At 39.6% G+C, this 20,097-nt stretch overlaps 2 protein-coding genes across 3 annotated transcripts; one reads left to right on the forward strand and one right to left on the reverse strand.

Moving 5' to 3' along the window:
• Positions 1-1,993: 1,993 nt before the first annotated feature.
• LOC145465365 (uncharacterized) lies at positions 1,994-15,163 on the forward strand. Of its 2 annotated transcripts, XM_081449144.1 has the most exons (15): positions 1,994-2,182; positions 2,857-3,054; positions 4,506-5,248; positions 6,059-6,117; positions 6,998-7,101; positions 7,192-7,281; positions 8,088-8,171; positions 9,363-9,459; positions 9,815-9,903; positions 10,138-10,240; positions 10,781-10,963; positions 11,555-11,713; positions 12,452-12,581; positions 13,157-13,233; positions 13,657-15,163. In XM_081449144.1, exons 1-15 carry the CDS (start codon positions 2,073-2,075, stop codon positions 14,731-14,733), a joined length of 3,303 nt encoding a protein of 1,100 aa, XP_081305270.1. In that variant the 5' UTR covers positions 1,994-2,072; the 3' UTR covers positions 14,734-15,163. The 2 variants fall into 2 exon arrangements, with proteins under 2 accessions (XP_081305270.1, XP_081305271.1); XM_081449145.1 differs by lacking the exon at positions 12,452-12,581 and having other exon boundaries at positions 13,657-13,846.
• A 119-nt stretch (positions 15,164-15,282) lies between these two features.
• On the reverse strand, positions 15,283-19,648 carry LOC145465366 (kelch-like protein 18). Its single transcript, XM_081449146.1, has 5 exons — positions 18,760-19,648; positions 17,847-17,993; positions 17,235-17,403; positions 16,500-16,634; positions 15,283-15,796 (listed from the first exon to the last, which is right to left on the reverse strand). Exons 1-5 carry the CDS (start codon positions 19,646-19,648, stop codon positions 15,376-15,378), a joined length of 1,761 nt encoding a protein of 586 aa, XP_081305272.1. The 3' UTR covers positions 15,283-15,375.
• Positions 19,649-20,097: the final 449 nt, after the last annotated feature.

Below are 20,097 nucleotides of genomic sequence, written 5' to 3' on the forward strand. Positions count from 1 at the left end.
GACACAGATTTTGCTATTTTACCCTCATTTTTTTGCCATTCTACCATAGCACCATTGGCTGATTTCAAGCCGAAAAGGACTAGGTACGAGTCTGTAAATTATGGGATTAGCAACTATTGATCCACATAGTCAGAAAGAGCACACCAAGATTCACAAAATTCCCAAGTCTAGTGTTAATCAGGCTAGTTTTGACTGAGATGCAACCATTTAAAAATGCTAAAATTACACAGAAATATTTGGTCATCCGGACATGGCCATACAATTTTTTGTAAGTTTTGATGTTTTCAAATGGTTGTATCTTGGTTACTATTGGATCTATTTGCACCCAAACTTGGGGATTTTGTGAATCTCGCTGTGCTCTTTCTGACTATGTGGATCAATAGTGCTGTTGCTAATCCCGTAATTTATAGACTCGTACCTAGTCCTTTTCGGCTTGAAATCAGGCAATTAGTGTTCACCATTTTATATTACCCTCCGAGGGAAGAGACGCTAGCAGAGATTCCAGCCTAAAACCCAATCCAATCAGGATCCTAGCTGAGACTCAAACTTGTAAATCTTAATCCCGCAGCACTGTGCTTTCTGCATGTACGGTCTTAAGCAAGAAGCCCATACCAATTTAAAAAGTACAGTCAATAAAGGACCTGTAACCACGACAAACTAAGACCCTCACAAAAATTTATACTGATGAGCCAGCTGATTCAAGGGATTTTGTTACGTTCAATCTTGAATGCTCAACTTGCTATTAAATGGGGTTCAAGGGATGACCCCCTTGGAAATATGTTCAGATTTGGTTCTCTAAAGAGTAATTCCCCTGGGTGCTAGAAACCAAGAACTTTTCTTTCGTATCAAAACTAAAGCCCCGTCCACATTACGCCGGAGGAATTTGAAAACGCAGCTTTATTTCTTCAGTTAGGCCTATCGTCCACACTAATCCGTCACGAAAACGGAGCTTTTCGGAAACTCTCTTCAAACCGGAGGAATTTGAAAACGCCGACTTTGCGCTTTAGTCGAGACAGAAATCATTTGAAAACGAAGCTTTTCGAAAACGATGAGGTTGCAATGATCAATTTTCCCGCCCGAGGTTACACTCAAATTCAGAATGACCGGTGATTGTTGCGTTTTTTAAATTTCTCCGGCGTAGCGTAGACGGAAAACATTTTATGCGTTTTCAGAGTGAAAAGTCTGTTACAAATTCCTCCGGCGTAGTGTGGACTCAGCCTAATTTCTTTTTCTCTTCAGTTTTGAAAAAGCACACCTTTCGTCTGCCACGGGGTCACGCACGTGGTAGGTCCCGGATCGTGCTGCACGCGATGCACGCGAGATCTCACGAATTCTGCCACTTTCGTTTATTGACTGATCTACTTATAGAACCCAAAGAAGTGCAAGCTCAAATCAGTTTTTCCATGAGAAAAAAAAATCATTTTCGCTAGGTTTTGGACGTGGTCAATACTGATGGCTTGGCCGCGGTCTAGCGTCAAAACGCAGCACCCAGCTTTTAACTCTCTTCCACATCAAATTTTAAGTAAGCAACATTTTAAAGATCTCTAGTTTGGCTATGCGTCAAGAGCAAATGTGTGTGTATGCTATACATCCAACAAGATTATTTCGCTTTCTACCGCTTTGTTTGCCTAGATCGACAATTTTCCCGAAGAAAACGAAAAACTAATTTATGCATCCAACATTTCGAGTCTCGATCTACAAACTACATACATGTCCAATTAACTATTTTTAAAATGTTCTATTTGCCGAAATCGCAATACACAATCAACATGTCGGAAATTAGTCGAAGTCTTACCTCTCACGGTGCCACAGAAATTTTGTTTTCGAGGGCAAAAGCACGGCTCAACATCGGCTCTACACACTACAAAAGCTGTAGAATTATAGAAGCTAAAATGTCAGGCGAAAGCAACAAAAATATATCGTTACGCGTGGAAGCGAGCAGGTGTTCCACGACCGAGAGAGACTTGGCCGAGGTGAAGAGGAGGAACGCCTGGCAAAAAACAGCACACTCAGCTATTTCGCTGAATTAGCTATGCATTTTTTGCTTCTTTTAAGAAGCCATATTTAAAAATATGACCTCTGCATCGTTTTTAAAGAGCAAAGCTTTTAAAGAACGAGAAGAGAATGTAAGGGAAAAGTTGCGTCAAGCGTCCAAGCAAGATTTGTTAGCGGATTTATCCAGGTGATGCAAATTTAATGTTCAAACTAAGTTGTCGATTTTCAGTGTCAAATCGAAATGCGAAGTATTCTTTATTGACGCAATTTAAGATACAGCTTGCTACCTTTGTCTGCTGAGAAGTATTCCAAAAGGTCTTACAGTCTATCTCTCTATTGAATCTGACCTACTGAGTGATTTATCTACGAAAAAAGAGTGCATGAAAAACTAAGTGTACAAACAACAACTTGCATCATAGTAAGTTTGTAAGTTGTGAAATGATCTCTGTCAATTAACAGATTTAATATACCAACAGGAGGAAATCTTCTGATGAATGAATTTGAAGAAACCTCTAAGCTTACCTTTATAATTTTTAGGGAGCGTTGTGCAAACTCATTCTTTGAAGATGCAGAGGTAGACCATTTTCTTTGTCCCGATATAAATAATTCAAGTCACGGCGAAGGATTTTAATAATAATAAGAAGAAGAAGAAGAAGAAGAAGAATGATAATAATAATAATAATAATAATAATAATAATAATAATAATAATAATAAAAGCTTTATTTAAAACTGACAGACCGATCAGCGACGTCTGGGAGGAAGACGCTGGTATAAATCGATGATCAGTATTTGCATCTGACTTAAACACAAGTTGACTTTGTAAATATTAATGTGACAACTTGTCTTGCTTTGAATTTTAGGCTCTATGGAGACACCACCTTCAGTGATGTATCATTTACAGTATGTAATTCAGAATTTCAAGCTCACACAGTTTTACTGAGAGCCAGAGCACCAAATTTTTGTTGGCATTTTCTTCCAAGACATTCCTCACCTGTTTCTGTCCAAACATGTATCCAAATAAATGGATTAGAAGCTACTGAGTTTGAGACATTTCTAAGGTATTCAAAATTTTCAATTACTGTATATAACCTAATAAATATTTTGCTGCTTCAAGTTGATTTTCAGTCCATACTGCACAGTCTGAACACCCTGGAAATCATCTTTAATGTAAAGTAATAAAGAAAAATATTTACAAATACCAGTAAGAACATGAGCTATTTACAACTTTGCACACTGATTCATCTTATACTTGCTCCCTTTTCTGCTGGTTTAAAATTTGTAAATATTTCACTTCAGATTGAGACTGTACAGATATTTCTTATATCTTCTTATAATTTCAGCAGTCTTGGTTTATGCTAAGCCATACTATTGCCATCATGATCAAAACCTCCTGTAAATCAGGTTAATTAAACTTAATACTTAAGAAATAGAAAACATGTACTGTGTTTCTATCAAGTTATAGAAACATGAGGGAAAATTTGTTTCCACAGCTTTTTTGAGTTCTCCCAAACTTTCACAAGTATTTCTATAACTCAATAGAAACACGGAGAACATGTTTTCTATATCTTTGAGAAAACACAGAGATGAAAAAAAGAAAAACAACTTGTTTACTTTGATTATCAAAATGTACATTTTCTTTGCTTGTGCGTTATTACGCCAACAGCTTGTGCTAGTTCTGTGTTTCTATCGAGTTATAGAAACACAATTTTAAACCAATCAGCATGCGTTTTTTCTTAGGACTGTTTTATTAATGTAGTTAAAAAATAAATGAACTTAAATTTCTTATTCTTACACACTGTCCTTAATGGGGCTGGGTCAGGCAATTTTAAGCAATGATAAACTGGTCACAGAATTATCTGAAATATCACATTAACAGCTTAAAACTGTAGGGGAACTTGAGAGAAATACAGGAAACCCATAAAGGGAATGGATGGGAGAAATTGGATAAGACTGAAACAGATATTTTTTTGAGCAAACTTAAAAAATGGCGGCCTGACTTTTTCAAGTTGATCTCAATTTGTACGGAAATGCTGTTTATTTTCATCTTTGTTTTAATAATATGTGGCTGTGACTTGACCCATCAAAGGTTGTTACCATGTCAATTTGATGTATAGGGCTCATAATTATCCAAAATAAACAGAATTACCTGTTCCGTAGCTATTTGAAACAGTCACCTAACTTGTTTAAATTGAGGTCCAGGTGGTATGTTATGCAATAATTTTGTTTAAATTTGTACATTTGTCACTCATAGTTAGACCAAATCAACCTTAGTTGTATCCACCCTTGTTAAGTTTTTATTTCTTCTTTCCACTGGTGTTTTTCTTCTTTAGAAGAAGGTTATTTCTAGGTGTCCACCTTCATTTTGAGAGTAACTTAGTCAGCACATGTATCCTAAAAATGACGTATTTTTTGTCACATTGTTAATGTACAATACAGCAAATGTTCTTTAGATCCATCCAAATTTATAATTATAATAATCAACAAATCATTTTCTGCTGTTTTCGGAAAGGTCTGCCTACACTGAAGATGATTTCAAAGATTACAATGAGTCAAGCCATCCATGGAGTAGGCAGAAAACTTCATGTCTGGTAGATGAAATCAATCATGTTGTTTGCGAGACTGAATTAAAAGCAGACAATGCAAGCTTTCAGAATGATATAGATGTAGATGGAAGTGATAATATTATCCAGCCTTGTTGTGCTGTAGATGGTTGTGGGACAACAACAACCACACTCAATGCAATGGAATCTTGTGGAGGTGATGTTAAATGCACCCAATCACAGTGTGGTGATGTGAAGAGTAATGATTCAAAAATTGCTGTCACGGATACCATTGATATGTTAGGAAATGGTGAAAGGACTGATTCTCAGCAGAATAGTGACGAGGATTTTGAAACACAGAGTGTGTCTCCTTGCTGTTTATGTGATGGTGTGGCAAATAACGCAGAACTTGCTGGTCAGGAATCAAGTCACCCTCATGTTGTTACCATTAGCAATACCACTCAAGAAAATGTGACCCATCAACCCCAAGACCAGGCAGATCAGAGTAATATTGATTTAGTTAATGGTCTCCATACTGGGGTTCTTGAAGAAGGAACTGGGTCTGTCTGTCCTCAAGGGGGATATGATACATGCACACCACTTTCAAGATGTTTTTTTAATTGTCAAGCTGAAGGAGTAGAGGAGGATGTAACTTACAAATTGACTTCCACTGATGCCAAAATTGTTGAAAACAGTTTCAGACCAAAGCAAGGTAATTCCAATTCTCTGGACTGGTATGGACTGAAGTTGTAGAATGATCAAACTCATTTTCTGCCCATTGGATTTAAAATTTTAGTAGTAGTCCCATGTGTTTGATGTCATTTTATCACATGGAGTGTTTTGTTGGCATCCCTGCTGTCGACTCACTTAATCTACATCTGTAGCTGTAGCCACATTAAGGATTTGGCAGGAAACAACAACTACTTATTAACCTTGAATGTTCAGTTTTTACAGGAAAATCTCAAACTGAGACTTTGTCATGTTGACCTGCTTACGCTTGCTCAATACAGCAAAGCTGAGGTTTGAGATTTTCCTGTAGAGACCAAACATTTGAGGTTAATAAGTTGTTTATTATAAAGCTTTTACTTTGTTCTCGCAGGCCCGTAATCAGCCCATGAGCATTACAGGAGAATAGACTTTAGTGCCCTAAAATTAGCTGATCAAAGTGTGCATTATATATTTGGGCTACAAACTTAAGCCATATAATTATGTATTAATACTATTATTATAATACTAGTTACTGTTGAGTAGCATTAACAGGTGAAATCAGAGCTTGATCTGCTGGGTGTAGTTAATTAAAACTAACCGCACAAAATGAATGTTACTACTTGTGCTGCCCTGTAAATTTATCTAATATGACAGTGTTATTGATAGAGTAGTTTGTAATTTCATACACAAGTGTGCACTGTATTGTCAAAATCAGGCGAGAGGGCTGAAGTTTTTAATTTCTTTTTGTCATTGAGTCCCTTTATGTACAATCATGATCAATTTTTAAGCTTTCAGTCAAATCACTTTACTTCAGATTTTGATCTAACAGTGGATCAAGGAGCAGCTGACAAGCCATCAGAGAATGAATTAGAGGTGAGGTCTGGAGTTAAGCAGGGTTTGAGCCAGCGTGTGAACTTGCGAACTTGCAACATTCTTCCCCTAGGACAATTTGTCCTTAAAATTCCATGGCTAGGGCATGAATGTCCCCCAAGATCAAAACTATTCTGTTGTGTTTGAAATACATTGAGCCTGCTACTGGTGGAGTTGGTTACTTCTCAACTGAAGAAGCTTAATTATACCCATCAGAAAACCAACAGTGAGTTTCATTTTAAAAATAATGTACCCTTTTGTTGGCTAACATTTCACATTATATTTTTCAAATTGTTACATAACTGTTCTCACTAGAATATTAAACAAAAATTTGTTCATTGGCACCTTAACAAGTGCTTTTGCTCTAACCCTGGAGTAGAAAATGTTTTACATGTAATTAGATTTTGTTTTAGTTGTGGTTTACAAAAATGTCTGAAATTAAGTCATTATATGGCTAGTTCTGTGAGCGGGCAAGGTGAATCAAATCCTGTGCTGTGATTGGCTACCCAAGCGGGCAAAATGGAGCTATCTTACCCGCTAGGGTCTGCCTGCCGTGTCCGACAAAACATTTCCCCGAAAACCATATAATAAATCCCTTATTGACCAAGCTTGTTCAGTCAAGATGGCTGGATATTGGCCTCGTTCTTTTTTTGCGAGTTTATGGGCCTCCACTCCATCTCGGTCCATAAACATGCCAAAAAAAAAGAACTTGGCCAATATCCAGCCATCTTGACCTCACACTTTGTCAATAACTCGTAGATATAGCCAATGTTTTTCCATTAAAATTCCCCGCGTAACTGAATTTTTGCTTTTTCAGACAACTAATACAAATTCAAATACCAAATACTGTTTAAGTATTTTTTTGTTGTTGTTGAATTCTTAGAGTTGCTGCTGCAAACTTGGTCAAGATTTACTCCGGTTATTTGCCAGTGGGATTGGATATGATGTCATATTTTTGGTCAATGGTGGCAAAGTTAAAGCCCATAAGTAAATGTTTGCTAATCGCTGTTGATTTTCTTTTGACTAATACAAGGCTTATTATTAATAGTTTGCTGACTTTGATGTTATAAATTCCAGAGCCATTCTGTGCGCACGATCCAATTACTTCTCAGCCATGCTGTATGGTGACTGGATTGAGGGGAAAACTGATGAGATACCTCTAATTGGGTGAGTCAATTCTAATTACCAAATTATGACATGGTTAAGATAGCTGATCAGCCAATCAGAATAATTCAATGCCGGACTACATGACATAGTCCTGGAGGTGTAAAGACCTCCTTACAGATCCTTGAACCTGCCTTGTACATGTGGCCATGCCATGCTTATGTGGGAAGAGCGGTGGCGTCATGATTAGTGCATTCATCTCCAGATCGAGCGGTCTGGGTTTGAGCACTGGCCAGGGACATTGTGATGTGTTCTTGGGCAAGACAGTGCCTCTCTCCACCCAGGTGTATAAATGGGTACCAGCAAACATAATGCTGGGGGTAACCCTGTTAAGGACTAGCATCCCATTCAGGGGGGAGTAGAAATATTCGTAGTCACTTCATGCTGCAGAAACCGAGATAAGCTCCGGCCTGATGGGCCTTTTTTATGCCATGCTTATGAGTCCTAACTAGGACAACGCAGTTTTTTGTAGCTGCCACTCCACAGTTTACACATGCAGAAATGTGTAGTGCGACCAGACCATTGCTTTTAAATGGTTAATTCTGTATAACCTGTTCCTAGTAGGATCTTGTGTAACCACTCATCCCTAGCAAACCCCCACCCTGTCCAAACAATCAGCAGAGATTGTGTCAGCTAAGGATTAGAAGGATGCTCTTACCCTATTAACTTCCTGGGGTTCCTTTTGTCTCAAAGCCTTTGAGAGATGTGGCTGGAGGCTGGAAGTAAGGGGGTATAACAAAAAAAACAGTGTGGTGAATGGATAGGTTACTACATCCTTGCTAACTGCTTCAATCATCTGTTTATTAAAGGGTCAATTATAATGGATTCATGACCATTTTGAAGTATTTGTATGGAGGAATAACTCAGGTGAAGAGTGATTCCTCACTCATTTGGTAAGTAAAAAAAGAATAATGAAAACTGCTTTTCCAGTGGATCTTTTAAAGTGTATATGACACAAAAAATAATTTCTGCTTATTTGAAAGGCCTTTCAAAATACAGAAGAATGGCGTTTTTCTTTTTGAAATCTCTTTTTTCATTTTAGAGATATTGACATTTTTCTATTATGCAAATTAGATCAGTGATGACATCATATTGTTTGCAACTAAAAAGTGGAAAATACTGAATAAATGATATATCTGGAAATATTGAAGCAGTGTTCTTGAAACTTGGCACCACAAATGTGCATCACAATATACAAACAATATGATGTCATCACTGATCTAATTTGCATAATAGAAAAACGTCAATATCTCTAAAACGAAAAACAATATTTCAAACAGCAAAATGCCATTCTTCTGTATTTTGAAAGGCCTTTCAAATAAGCAGAAATTATTTTTCATGTCATATACACTGTAAAAAAGACTTATAGACCTATTCATAAATGGCTGCCAATTTAAAATTCTTTTGTATGCATTTAAATTAGCCTCACTAATACCGGTAACTACTAATTTTTGAGAGTAAAAACTGTTTTTGAATCATCAACTCAAAAACGTTAGTCAGGCTAATTTTAATACCTATAAAATTTATTATTGGCAACCATTTACAAATAGTGTCTACAGTATCTCTGAGAAGTTGCTGCAATTTTACAGGCATATGATATTAGACAGTCATTATGTTCTATAACTTTTCTAGTTTGCAAATCTAGTGATTATTTTAGTATCACTGACAGTTAACAATATTCATTTGATTCCTGCTTTACTGTACATTTAACGTTGAGTTATGATGCACGCTGGAAGTTTGTAAGTGCATCATAACTTGATGATGCGCAGCTACATGTAAAAGCATGAATCAGCTGTTTGTAATGTTGCCAATGAAACTGAATTTATCCTATGAAGGGAAGTTAATGTTACTCACGTCATGAATCTGAATCATTGGGTTATGATGTTATTGCTTTGCCTCAATATTTCGCCTCAGTCAATCGTTTTCGGGTCACCTGGTCCTGAAGATGAAAGGTGTATTCCGGGCTATTAATCTCGGATATGCCACTAAAATCAATTGACCTTTGAAGACCTGGTAGAAAGCCATAGAGGAACTAGGCAAATGTATACTTACGGATTTATAAATTTTATTCTTTTAATTTGTAGTGACACATTACCACTTGTGGACATGTATGGCCTTGAAGGACTGAGAGAGATCATCATCTGCACTTTAAAAATTGACAAGTGCCACATGTTTCATAAGGTGACATGTTAAATAAATGTGAAAATAAGCACTCAGTGTGAAAGTTAAAAGTGAAAATGAAACGTTTTACAAAACATGCCATGATGTTAGCTGCAATTCTCTATTCATTCTGTAAGTACATTATATCTCTGAACATTACACAATGTACTATCTACACACAAACTTCTCCACTGGTCGCCAGATAAAGGCCAGTGATGTGAATTCATGTGGCACAGTTTGACTTACATTAGTAGATACAAGACATTCACATTGCAAGACATCTATTCCAGAGACAAGCTTAATGTTTTCCAAATTGAATTTGTTAATTAAGCTTTTTGTTAAGTTTACCATTCCAGTTGCTGTTTTTATTTTCCAGCCCTGTGCTGAATGTTTAGCCGGTGTTCCTGAATGTTTAGAAGTTTCTGAGCTGTTTGGTCTTGCTGACCTTAGGAAATCCTGTATCAAGTAGGTTGCTGTATCATTCATATGTAACAAAACACTCTAATGTCTGCTGAGCTGGTTCGGTTGATCAAAAGACGGATAATGCTATCTATAGATTACTGAGGATGATCACTATGTACTGGTAAGCTTACATGTAGCTGATTTTGTTACGCTTAAGACTTATCCACTTGATAGTGTTTTATTCATCAGTAGCGCCACCACCTTCTTTTGACTTTTACACGAAACATACTTTTGCAGATGGATAGCAAAACACTTTGATCGTGTTCTGGGTAACAAGGGATTTGCCACTCTTCCAAAGAAGCTTCAGGAAGAAGTCCTGGCAGAAATTCAGGGTAGTTTTGTAAGTGATTAATTTGTTGTATGATGCATACCCGTGGTGGGAAAATTTGTATTTTTCAAATAATTGCTTAGTACTTGCAATGAATTTTTGACTACAAGTAGTCCCTTTTTTGCTCTAATCCGTTGTGCGTGATGCAAAAGAAAACCGAAAGAAAAAAATTGCCGGTCGGCATCCTGCGGGCGAGAAGGAGGGTCTTTCCTCATTTCCTGTGCTTTTCGCCCCCAGAATTTCGCGCGGCAGTTTTTTTCTTACTGTGTTCTTTCGCATCACGCACGACGGACTAAGCAGAAGAGGGACTACTCGTAGTCTAAGCTGTTTCCATAGTTATTTCATATCACAGAAAGCAGAGTCCTAGCCCTCCTAGCTTGTATCAAATTCAATTATTAATTTTACCAAGAATTATAGCCAGGCATTGTCAGCAGAGGGGTTGATGCATGCAGCTTGTTACGTTGCTGTAATACGGCTTTGCACGCTTCGCGTGCCTATGGTGCTGTTAAAGCAGCTATTATGTATGAACTAGTTATGATTATCTTATGGCAGGTCATATCGTCAGCTATAGAAGTCTTAAATCACTGTGACAAGCTGTCCTCATGTACACCGCTGGTCAAGTGGACTGAGCCTGTTCACGTGGCGGTCTCCGCAGTCCAGGAATCCTGTCTATTGTTTGTCAGCAACAATTTTTTCTCCATGATAGATGAAAGGAGTTTTCATGAGATCCTCAAGGTAATAAATGTCACAGGTATTATCTGCTTATGACTGACAAACCAACAGGCTGACTGCAGGGCTCGGAAAAAAAGGTGAATTCCAGCTTGCCCTTGGAACAAGTTACTTTTACTTTTTTAATGATTTAGTTGGCAGACGAGTTATCTGATCCCTTGCCCATTAGGCAGGTGAGAATGAAAAGGTACTTGCCCGGAAGGAGAATCTTCTAGTTGTCTCGGACAGCCGGACGGCACTATTTTCGAGCCCTGTGACTGACCGACCGACCGACCGACCGACCGGCCGACCGACCGAGCGACTTCCGACTTCCGACTGCAAACTGTCTTTCATTTCGTATAATATCTTTGTCATACCCACCATTTCAGCTATCATTAGCAAAATCAGCGATGAAGGAATTTTCATTTTTCATATTCTTAGTACTGAACCATATTTGCCCTGGTATTTCTAGCTTTAGTACCGTGTGGGTCTGTTGGGCTAAGCAATTTCGGACGAGCTCTTAAAGCTGGCGTAATGTTGACCTATTTCAGGAGGTATATTGTCAGTGTAAGGCACTCAGTTTATTTTGTTTTTTTTTTGTTTTTTCCTGCGGTTCAGGGGGTAGGCTGGTCGGTGCCTGTTCTGGAGAAAATTCTTGCTGCAGTGAAGGGGAACTTGACGATTGAAAACTGTTGTGACCAGCTCAGGGCCATTCTCATGTTAAAAAGGATCATTAAACTGAAGACCCAAGAGGAGGGTGAAGAGTGCTATCCGGAGGTAAGAACACTTTCTCAGCGGCCCAGTGTATACCTAGTGACATCTGAATTATTCTCATACGGCCAATTATAAACCATCAAATAATTTCGCTCGCGCAAGATTGGTCTAAACGCGTCACGTGGCTAAATGCACCAGCTAAAACTGGGAATATCCGAGAGAGATATTCCCCAGTTTTCAAAACGGCGCGAGTTACAAAAAATATTTCAAGGATTATAAACACATTTGGTACGAAAATATGCTCGGATATTTGTCCTTGCTCTCGGAAAACTGTTCGCTTCTCGGAACAGATAATGTCCGAAGACAAATATCCGAGCACATTTTCGCGCCAAATGATTTTTACTGTTTATTTAGTCGCTAGTTTTGTCCAGGATAAACTCGGTGAAAAAACTTATAAGATTTATTGCAAAATGAACATCTTCTGTGCGAATTCGTCTCTTAGCAAAAACGTTTGACAGAACTTAAGTTGCCAAAGATCTCCCCCAAAATGAACATTTTTTGTACGAATTCGTCTCTTAGCAAAAACGTTTGACAGAACAAAAGTTACCAACTGTTTATTGCAAAATGAACCTTTTCTGTACGATTTTGTCTCTTAGCAAAAGCGTTTGACAGAACAAAAGTTTCCAAAGTTGAGTTTCTGGTGCAAATTTCTCTTTCCAGTTGAAGTGAAGCTGTTTGCTACAATGCAGCTCATTGTATTCGCCTAGTGTTGGACAGGTTTGTTTGATTAATCTCTCCCAGGAAGTTGTTGATCTTGTGGTCCATTTACACAATGACTGTGTCAAGTTCGCAAGATCAAACCTTTTTAAGGTTACTCGATCAGAGGGATGGAAAAGACTAAAGTATGTTACACAGCGAGAAATAAAGGAAGGTAATATCAAAACATGCTTGTCTGGGATTTTGATATCTTTGTAACTTTAAAAATTGATGCATCTTAAGAAATTCACCAGGGATGCAACGGTAAACTTACTCACGGAAGGTCCGTAGTGAAAGTTATTTGAATTACAGAGGCAAAATACCATCTCAAAGAAACCTCCCAAAACAACCTTTTGATTTTAAATTTGGAATATATGGTAAATGCTTGCCGTTCTAACACTCAATCGAGCGGTCCGGGTTCAAGCCCTGGCCGAGGTCATCGCGTTGTGTTCTTGGACAAGACACCGGCTTTACTCTCACAGTGCCTCTCTCCACCGAGGCGGCGAATTTAATAATGGGGGTAACCTTGCGATGGACTAGCATCCCATCCAGGGGGGAGTACAAATACTTCTAGTCGCTTAAAATCGGGGTAAGCTCCGGCTGTATGGACCACTTGGCCCGACGCTGACTTAATCCTCCCAAAGGCTTACAAGCAATTCTATCTGAAAGTTTATCAGTTGTTGCTAATAACTGCTCGTTCACAGTTTAACTGATTCAGGTTACTGGAGAAATTTTGTTTTAATCTGATAGGCGCCGTGTTTAGTGGTTTCGGGAATTCAGGGGATCGTAGCAACACAAGACAGAGGAGTGCACCACCTTCAGCGCAGGTGAGCTTTATTAAAAGTAAAAAAAAAGACGTAGTGAGTGATGATTTGAATACTGTAAATAGGATTGGCGAAAGTTTGCGGAGTCTTTTTGAATGGTTTGTAAAACTCGTTGAAGTATAAAGGTCTCCAACCGATCAAAATGAAGATATTGTCTTGTTAGCCAATCAGGTGCAAAAACCAAAGCACACGTGATCTGGCTTTGGTAGCTTTTCTCGCGTTTGTCGACTTGTCACGTGTTTATTCTTCTCGTTCAAATTAGTTTATTACACGACTTGACGCCACTGGGGTTGGTTTTATTCTTACTTGGGTCTATTTTTGTGGCATTCATTTCAACATTTTCGATGTGTAGAAGTATAGTTTATATTTTAACCTAAATTAATTTGTCATCTTGTTTTATCTTTGTTTTTTGATTCTGTCGTGAAGACTTCTCGCAGACCTCCAACAAGAAGCACTTTGCAACGTGCTGAAACCGAATCTCGCTCAAGAGGACTCGGAAGAGGAAATGCTACAGTTGATGGACAGCTAAACAGAAGCTCTCAACATGAAAGGCCTTCCTCGACCAGGGGCTTCCAAGGGAGGACTGGTCCTCCGCCAACGAATAAGCGGCCCACTTCGGCGCGGCCCTTGTCTACCCAAGGAAGCGCGATGCTGGGTCGTGGGAAAATGCCGTCGGCATCAAAGGGTGCTTCTGAAAAAAGACCTCTGACAACTTGGGGGACCGGAACTCCAGGAAGTTCAAGATTGTCTGCTCCGGCTTCTTCCGCACCGGGGCGTGGAAAGGTATTATCATCAAAGTCAAATGAACCTTCCACTCGAAGTTCTTGTCAAGCTGCGGGTAAATTTCAACCAGCAACATCTAACAAGAAAACCAGGTCTATATCAACTCAAGAGAATTCTACCGCACAAACTTCATCTGCTTCAAACTCTTACGGGGTTATTAAAAAGGCCCCATCAAAATCCAGACCTGCTCTACTAAGTGACAATGACAAGAGATTCACCAGAGAAAAGCCCCTTACTGTGGAGGGTTCTCGTGTGCGAGCGAAAAACGTACCAGCAGGACCCAAAGCTGCTTCTCTTTCAGGAACGAGCCAGTCTCGTCCAAAAGAATCCAAGGCATGTATAGCTTCATGTAATCCAAACAGGGCGCCTACATCAACAGATTGCAAAGAGGAGACCTCGGAAAAGGAACTCTCTAATAACGGAACTGAAGGACTGGAAGCTAGCAATGAACACAAAATCGATTGCGCTTCGAGCTCTGAAGATAAACCCCAGACAACTGAAAATGATAGCAGCAGGGCGAGAGAACAAGTTGAAACCTTCACGAGTGAAAATAAGGCTAGTAATTCTCAAGGTGGCGCCCAGGCCAACAGCGCCAGCACAGTGAACACAGAGGACGCTTCATTATTATTAAATAAAACCGTTGGTGAGGGCTGTCCACAGTCACAGTGTCGTGATTTCCCGGATGGTTCCAACATGAATGATTTTCTCGAACTGGATTAGACTAAACTAAATTGTAAATTTTCGAGTTAACTCACGACGAAACTCGGAAGAAACTTTCGTAACCTTTTCAATTGGAATTGCTAGTGACGCCGAGAAACGTTTTTGGTTGGCTAGGCAAGGAAACTCGTCTTTTCTATCTTGTTTGCGCTTCTAGCTTTACTATCGTATTCATAAGGGAGAGGATTGGGTTGAGGGGGGAAGACTCTACAAAGATCTATGTAGGGAGACTACACCCTGAGGTCCTTGCCGCCCAGAGTACAAAGAGTTAGGGTGCACCTAGTGTTATAAGAAAAAAAAGGAGAGTTTATAGCAAAATATCTCGATAAAATTAAAAAGTAAGTGAGTATTCCTTTTATTAGTTGAAGTTTGAACAGATTTCTGTTTGTACCTTATTGTTCGCCACAATCACAATAAACACAGTGTTAAAAATGCAAGAGCTGTCCAGGTTTCCTTGTAGCGATAACAATTCGATTGTGTCTGTTGTTGCCAGCTTAACGAGGACAAAACGCTAACTTAACTTTGTTTACGAGAAAAGACAGACAATTCTTCAGTCTACGAACGAACGCGTGTAGTAAATACCACAGCTTAAAAGAACGGTTTAGTTCATGATAACTTTGAGAGTAAGATACAGTGCCACACCCATCAGCATATAATGCACATATGGCCGCGACTGCCCCTGCTCTTGGGCTTTTGTTCGTTCGTAGACTGGAAGGATAAAAAACAGCACCGTACACCAGTTGTCGGACGTGGAAGGGAAGGCATGCGCTGCCATACGCGAGTACCCACGTCAAAGCACTCCACAGAATTCAAACTGATCCCGTCCCATCCCCCGACGAGGTAGATTTTGCTATTGAATACGCATGCGCCAGCGTTGGACCTGGGCGTGCCCATGGGAGGGACCTGGGTCCACTCGAGTGTGGTAAAGCTGTAACACTCCACAGATCTGAGCGTGTCGTTTCCATCGTAGCCACCCAGGACGTACATTTCGTCGTCTGTAACAACTGCACTTGGGAACGACCGTCTGTCGCGCATGGGTTGGACCTCAGTTGAATTCCAAGTGTCCCTGTTGAGTTTAAAGTAAATGTAATGAAAAAATGAAACGCCAAAACACAGTTTTGAAAATTGAACGAATTTCAGTGTTTACTTAAGTGTTTTCTGGTTTTCCAGCTGCACGCAACTGCGCAAGGTTTCTTGCGGATGCAAAGCTTCCTTCCGAAAAGAAGCAACTAAAAGTTTAAACTTTTCCCTCAAAAACTACTACGCTCAGTTCCCTTGTTTTGGATCGCGCATCGTTCAATTCGCATCGTTCGCTTTACATTTCGTGATTGCAGCATTTTAATTTGTGCCCTGAAATGTTCCTGGTCCGGCCAACGAGGGAGTAACTGGAAACACTTATTTTTTTTTGTTTAATCTTCAATTCGTTTAAACGCCCAAAAAACATGGTCAAGAATGTTCTCGCAATGTAGTTCCTTGTTTACCATGACCGGCAAGTACACTTTGATCTTACATCTTACATTTTAGCGGGGCTCTTTAAACTCTGCTTTGTGAATGGCTAAAAATGCCTTGAAAGGTGTTTAACTAATCAGAGCGTGATTTGAGTAACGCGCGTTAATTTTCCCCCGCTTGGTGCAAGTTATTGAATTTGTTGTGAGCTCTGATTGGCTCATTGCCTATCTGCGTTGGCTTTGATTGGCCAAATGCGGTTATTTAGGTAGCGTTAGTCTTCCAACACTTGTAGTAAAAACCCTCTGAACATTTCTTATTACCTTGCAGTATCATAGCACTCCACGGTGTTCAAAATACTTGATCCATCATGGCCACCAATGACGTAAATGGACTTCCCATGAGCCACTGCACAGATGCACCTTCTTCTGGTTGGCATTGGAGCTTTCGTACGCCATCTTAAGGATTCGTAAAAAAAATATGGCGTAATTCTTAGGATCTTTAAACACAATGATTTTGACAAATTTGTAGTCTTGGGTACCGAATGGCACAGATCCTTTTTGGTAAATCAGCAAGGGTAGGCATCTTTACGATAATAGGCCGGACTTTAAAATACATGTTTCGATGTTTTTTAACTCCATGACATAGGAACAATAAAAATCCCCCGATATGTGAAACTTTCTTTTCAGCAAATTGTCATGGGGGGCTTTCAACAACGACCGGGCGGTAAAGGGTAAAGTCTGCATACGAACCAAGTGGCCCATAACGCAAGAGCTTATATCCCGGATGCTGTAGCATTAAGCGACTAGGAGTATGGATGTAACGCTAGTCTATCGCAAGGGTACCCCAGCATTAAATTCGCCGGTATCCATTTGTACAACTGGGTGGTGAGAGGCACTGTGAGAGTTAACTTGCCCAAGAAAACAACTGACAGTGTCCCCAGCCAGGGGGAGCGCACTAACCATGAGGCGGCGCCTCTACATCAACAGCGACCGGAGGCAGGCTAGAAATAATTGAATTTCCATGGGGATGGTATGGCAAGCTTACTGTTGAATTACCTGGCGGACTGAAAGCCGTAGCATTCCAGGGAATTCAGCGTGCTCTGTCCGTCATAGCCGCCGACTATGTAGACATGACCGTCTACCTCAACAGATCCATGTTTGCTTCTCCGTGTCAGCATGTTGGGCATGTTATGCCATTCCTTCTGCCGCACATCATAACGCTGGGCTGAGAAAAAAACATATTAACACATCACTTTTTTTTATTCAAGAGAAAATAATTTAAACTTCTAAAACAAATGAAATAACGAGCAACGCAACGTTTTTTATTGAAGAGGATATAATTTAAACTTTAAACGCTACTTGAAATAACTAAAAATATAAACTGGAAAAAACTGAAAATCTGTGGTGAATTAGAAAATTACTGACCGAAACTTTCCGTGATCTGATCGCGAATTTATTTAACGGTGTGTTATCCTTGACTTATAATCGCTTGTCCGTTCAAAGACTTCTGATATTCAAGTCATTTTAAAAATTTAAAACTAGAAATTTCTTCTCCCTTCAGGGCGTTCGCGCGAAAATGTTCTACTCGATAGATTTTCTTCAAACTTCTACTGTGGACAAATAATGGTTTGCCATGTTTGTCAGTTTTCACAGAGCATTTTTTGTTACCTATGTCGAGTGTCTCAGAATTGATATTGCAGTACCCTCCTGTGACGTAAAGTTGCCCGCCAAAGCTTGCGATCCCATGATACCCACGATCCTTTGTAAACCGTGGCAAGTCTGACCACAGCTGAGTTACTACATTGAAGCCATAGACTGAAAGACGAAGAAGCGGAAAATACATTTCACTGTATGCACATGCAGTCCTTTCTACTCCAGACAATATTATTTAGACAAGAACTATTATTGACTGGAACAGTCTTCCATTTGATTACTTGTCGATAGACTCTTCCAGAAAATTTAAGGCCACCATCTCTGACCACATTTATTTGTTGTAATTTCATTCCATAGTTTTATCTAAGCTTCCCCCATTTATTTTTGCAGTGATTTAAATCTTGTTTAATATTCAATCTTGCATTCATTTCACCGGGTGAATTTGCAAGAACCCATATGTACTCAGTGAGGTCCTGGCACAATGCAGAACAGAAACAAAACATCCGAATTTGGTTCTACGTAATGACATTTTAGAAGCAGTCTACGGGAAGTGCTTATTGAAGAAAAGAACATTTATTCGTGAGGGTTTTCATATTTTTCTCTCTAACCAAACTATCAAACATAGAAAACACAAACTGCTCTCAAATTAAACTAAACTTAACTAACTTGGTATCTGAGCGTTAAAGTCACAAGAGGTGCATTTTGATAATTATAATAGGGCTACTTATTGGAAAACGTTTCCTTGAACAACGGGGACGTTTATCGATTGGAGACTCTCTTGGAAGGAGAGAATTAAATTCAAGCGTTGCGGTATTTAATCAATCAATATGAAGAACGCAATTTACTGGAGTAACAATGCTTCATTTACCATCTGCAAATCTGAATTGTTTTGTCGCGCGTGAGTTGTATGAGAGACAATCTTTCTTACCAGTGCTTTGATTATGGTAGTCTCCATTGCCGCCCATTGCGACGAGAATCTCGTGAAAACGTTCATAATTTCGCGGCCTCGTTCTCGTGCTGTCCAATAGCTGACGTCGATCTGGTAACAAGTGATAATGTTGCGCCTCTTGCAGGAGTTCCTTGCACCTTGGAGAGGAGTTAAAGAGTTCCTCATTTTCAACTACATCAACTAGGTAATACGGCGAAACAAGTGGAAGACGAACATCCTCCATTAAAACGGGAAAGAACTCCCGTCTGTTTTCGCGATCGTAGTTGATCCAACCAACCAGCGCTTCGTAGACCTTTTCCTCGTTTTCCACTGAAATTTCATCACTTTGTAACAAAACCTGGATTTGTTTCTCGTCCAAATTCAGGAATTCTTCATTCTCGGCAACGTGGGGAAAATTTTGAAAGATGAAATTGTTCGTTACCGTCCACAATTTTTGACACGCGTAAGTCTCCGCGAGGCTCTGAATGCCGAGGCAGTTCTTGACGTTTAGTCGGCTTTCAAGAAAACGGGAGCACGCGTCTTTTACAGACTGCACGAGCATCAGATTGGCACCTTGTAGAATCGGTTCGACGTTATTCCAGTCCAATATGATCTCGCCCGTGTAAATAAAACCCATGATCACTTTCATGCTGTCTTTGTCGACGCCAGTGATTGTAATCTCGCGCTGGTTTCGCTCTTTCATGTTTCCGTTGAACATTGCGAAAAAGTAGTCCGAGCTGGCAGAAAGTATATTCCTGTGGGCGTGAAACTCCTGGTCGTCAATCTTAATCGTTACATCACACATGATGCCTTGTTTTTGGAGCCCGCTTAATCTCTTTAAGACATCTTTTGAGTATTTCTCGTCCGAAAAGACAAAACTATCCTCCATGGCTTGTCTTTTTAAACGAGCTTTCTGAGGCAATCGTCTTTTAGGCCGCATAAAACTATCCCGACATAGAGACTACATCGTAAAAACCAAGCTTTTCTGAAACTAAGTTTATAACGCGCGCTGTTCTCTATTATGACGTAAAGTTCGTAATTAAGGTAAGAGAGAGCGTCATCATTAATTAGATCATTAGAGTTGCTTAGTTGATTTTAAAGTAAGGGTTGCTCCTTGATTTGTCAAAATAAGTGAAGTTCCAAATATTTTGTTCCCTAGTTCGTAGTACTAAATGATGTTTTAGTCAGGGCTAATCAGGTAATCAGAAAATAGCGCGAGGGAAGATAAGCTCGCGCAAGCTATCCCGCTCCTGACTCGTCCCCAGTCCTCTCAAAGAGTCATTGAATACAAATGAGGGAGTTGCAAGCGCGAGCCCGAGGGGTGAGGGGAAGGAAATA

This window comes from Orbicella franksi, chromosome 13 (assembly GCF_964199315.1).
Source record: "Orbicella franksi chromosome 13, jaOrbFran1.1, whole genome shotgun sequence".
In the NCBI taxonomy this organism is placed as follows: Eukaryota; Metazoa; Cnidaria; class Anthozoa; order Scleractinia; family Merulinidae; genus Orbicella; species Orbicella franksi.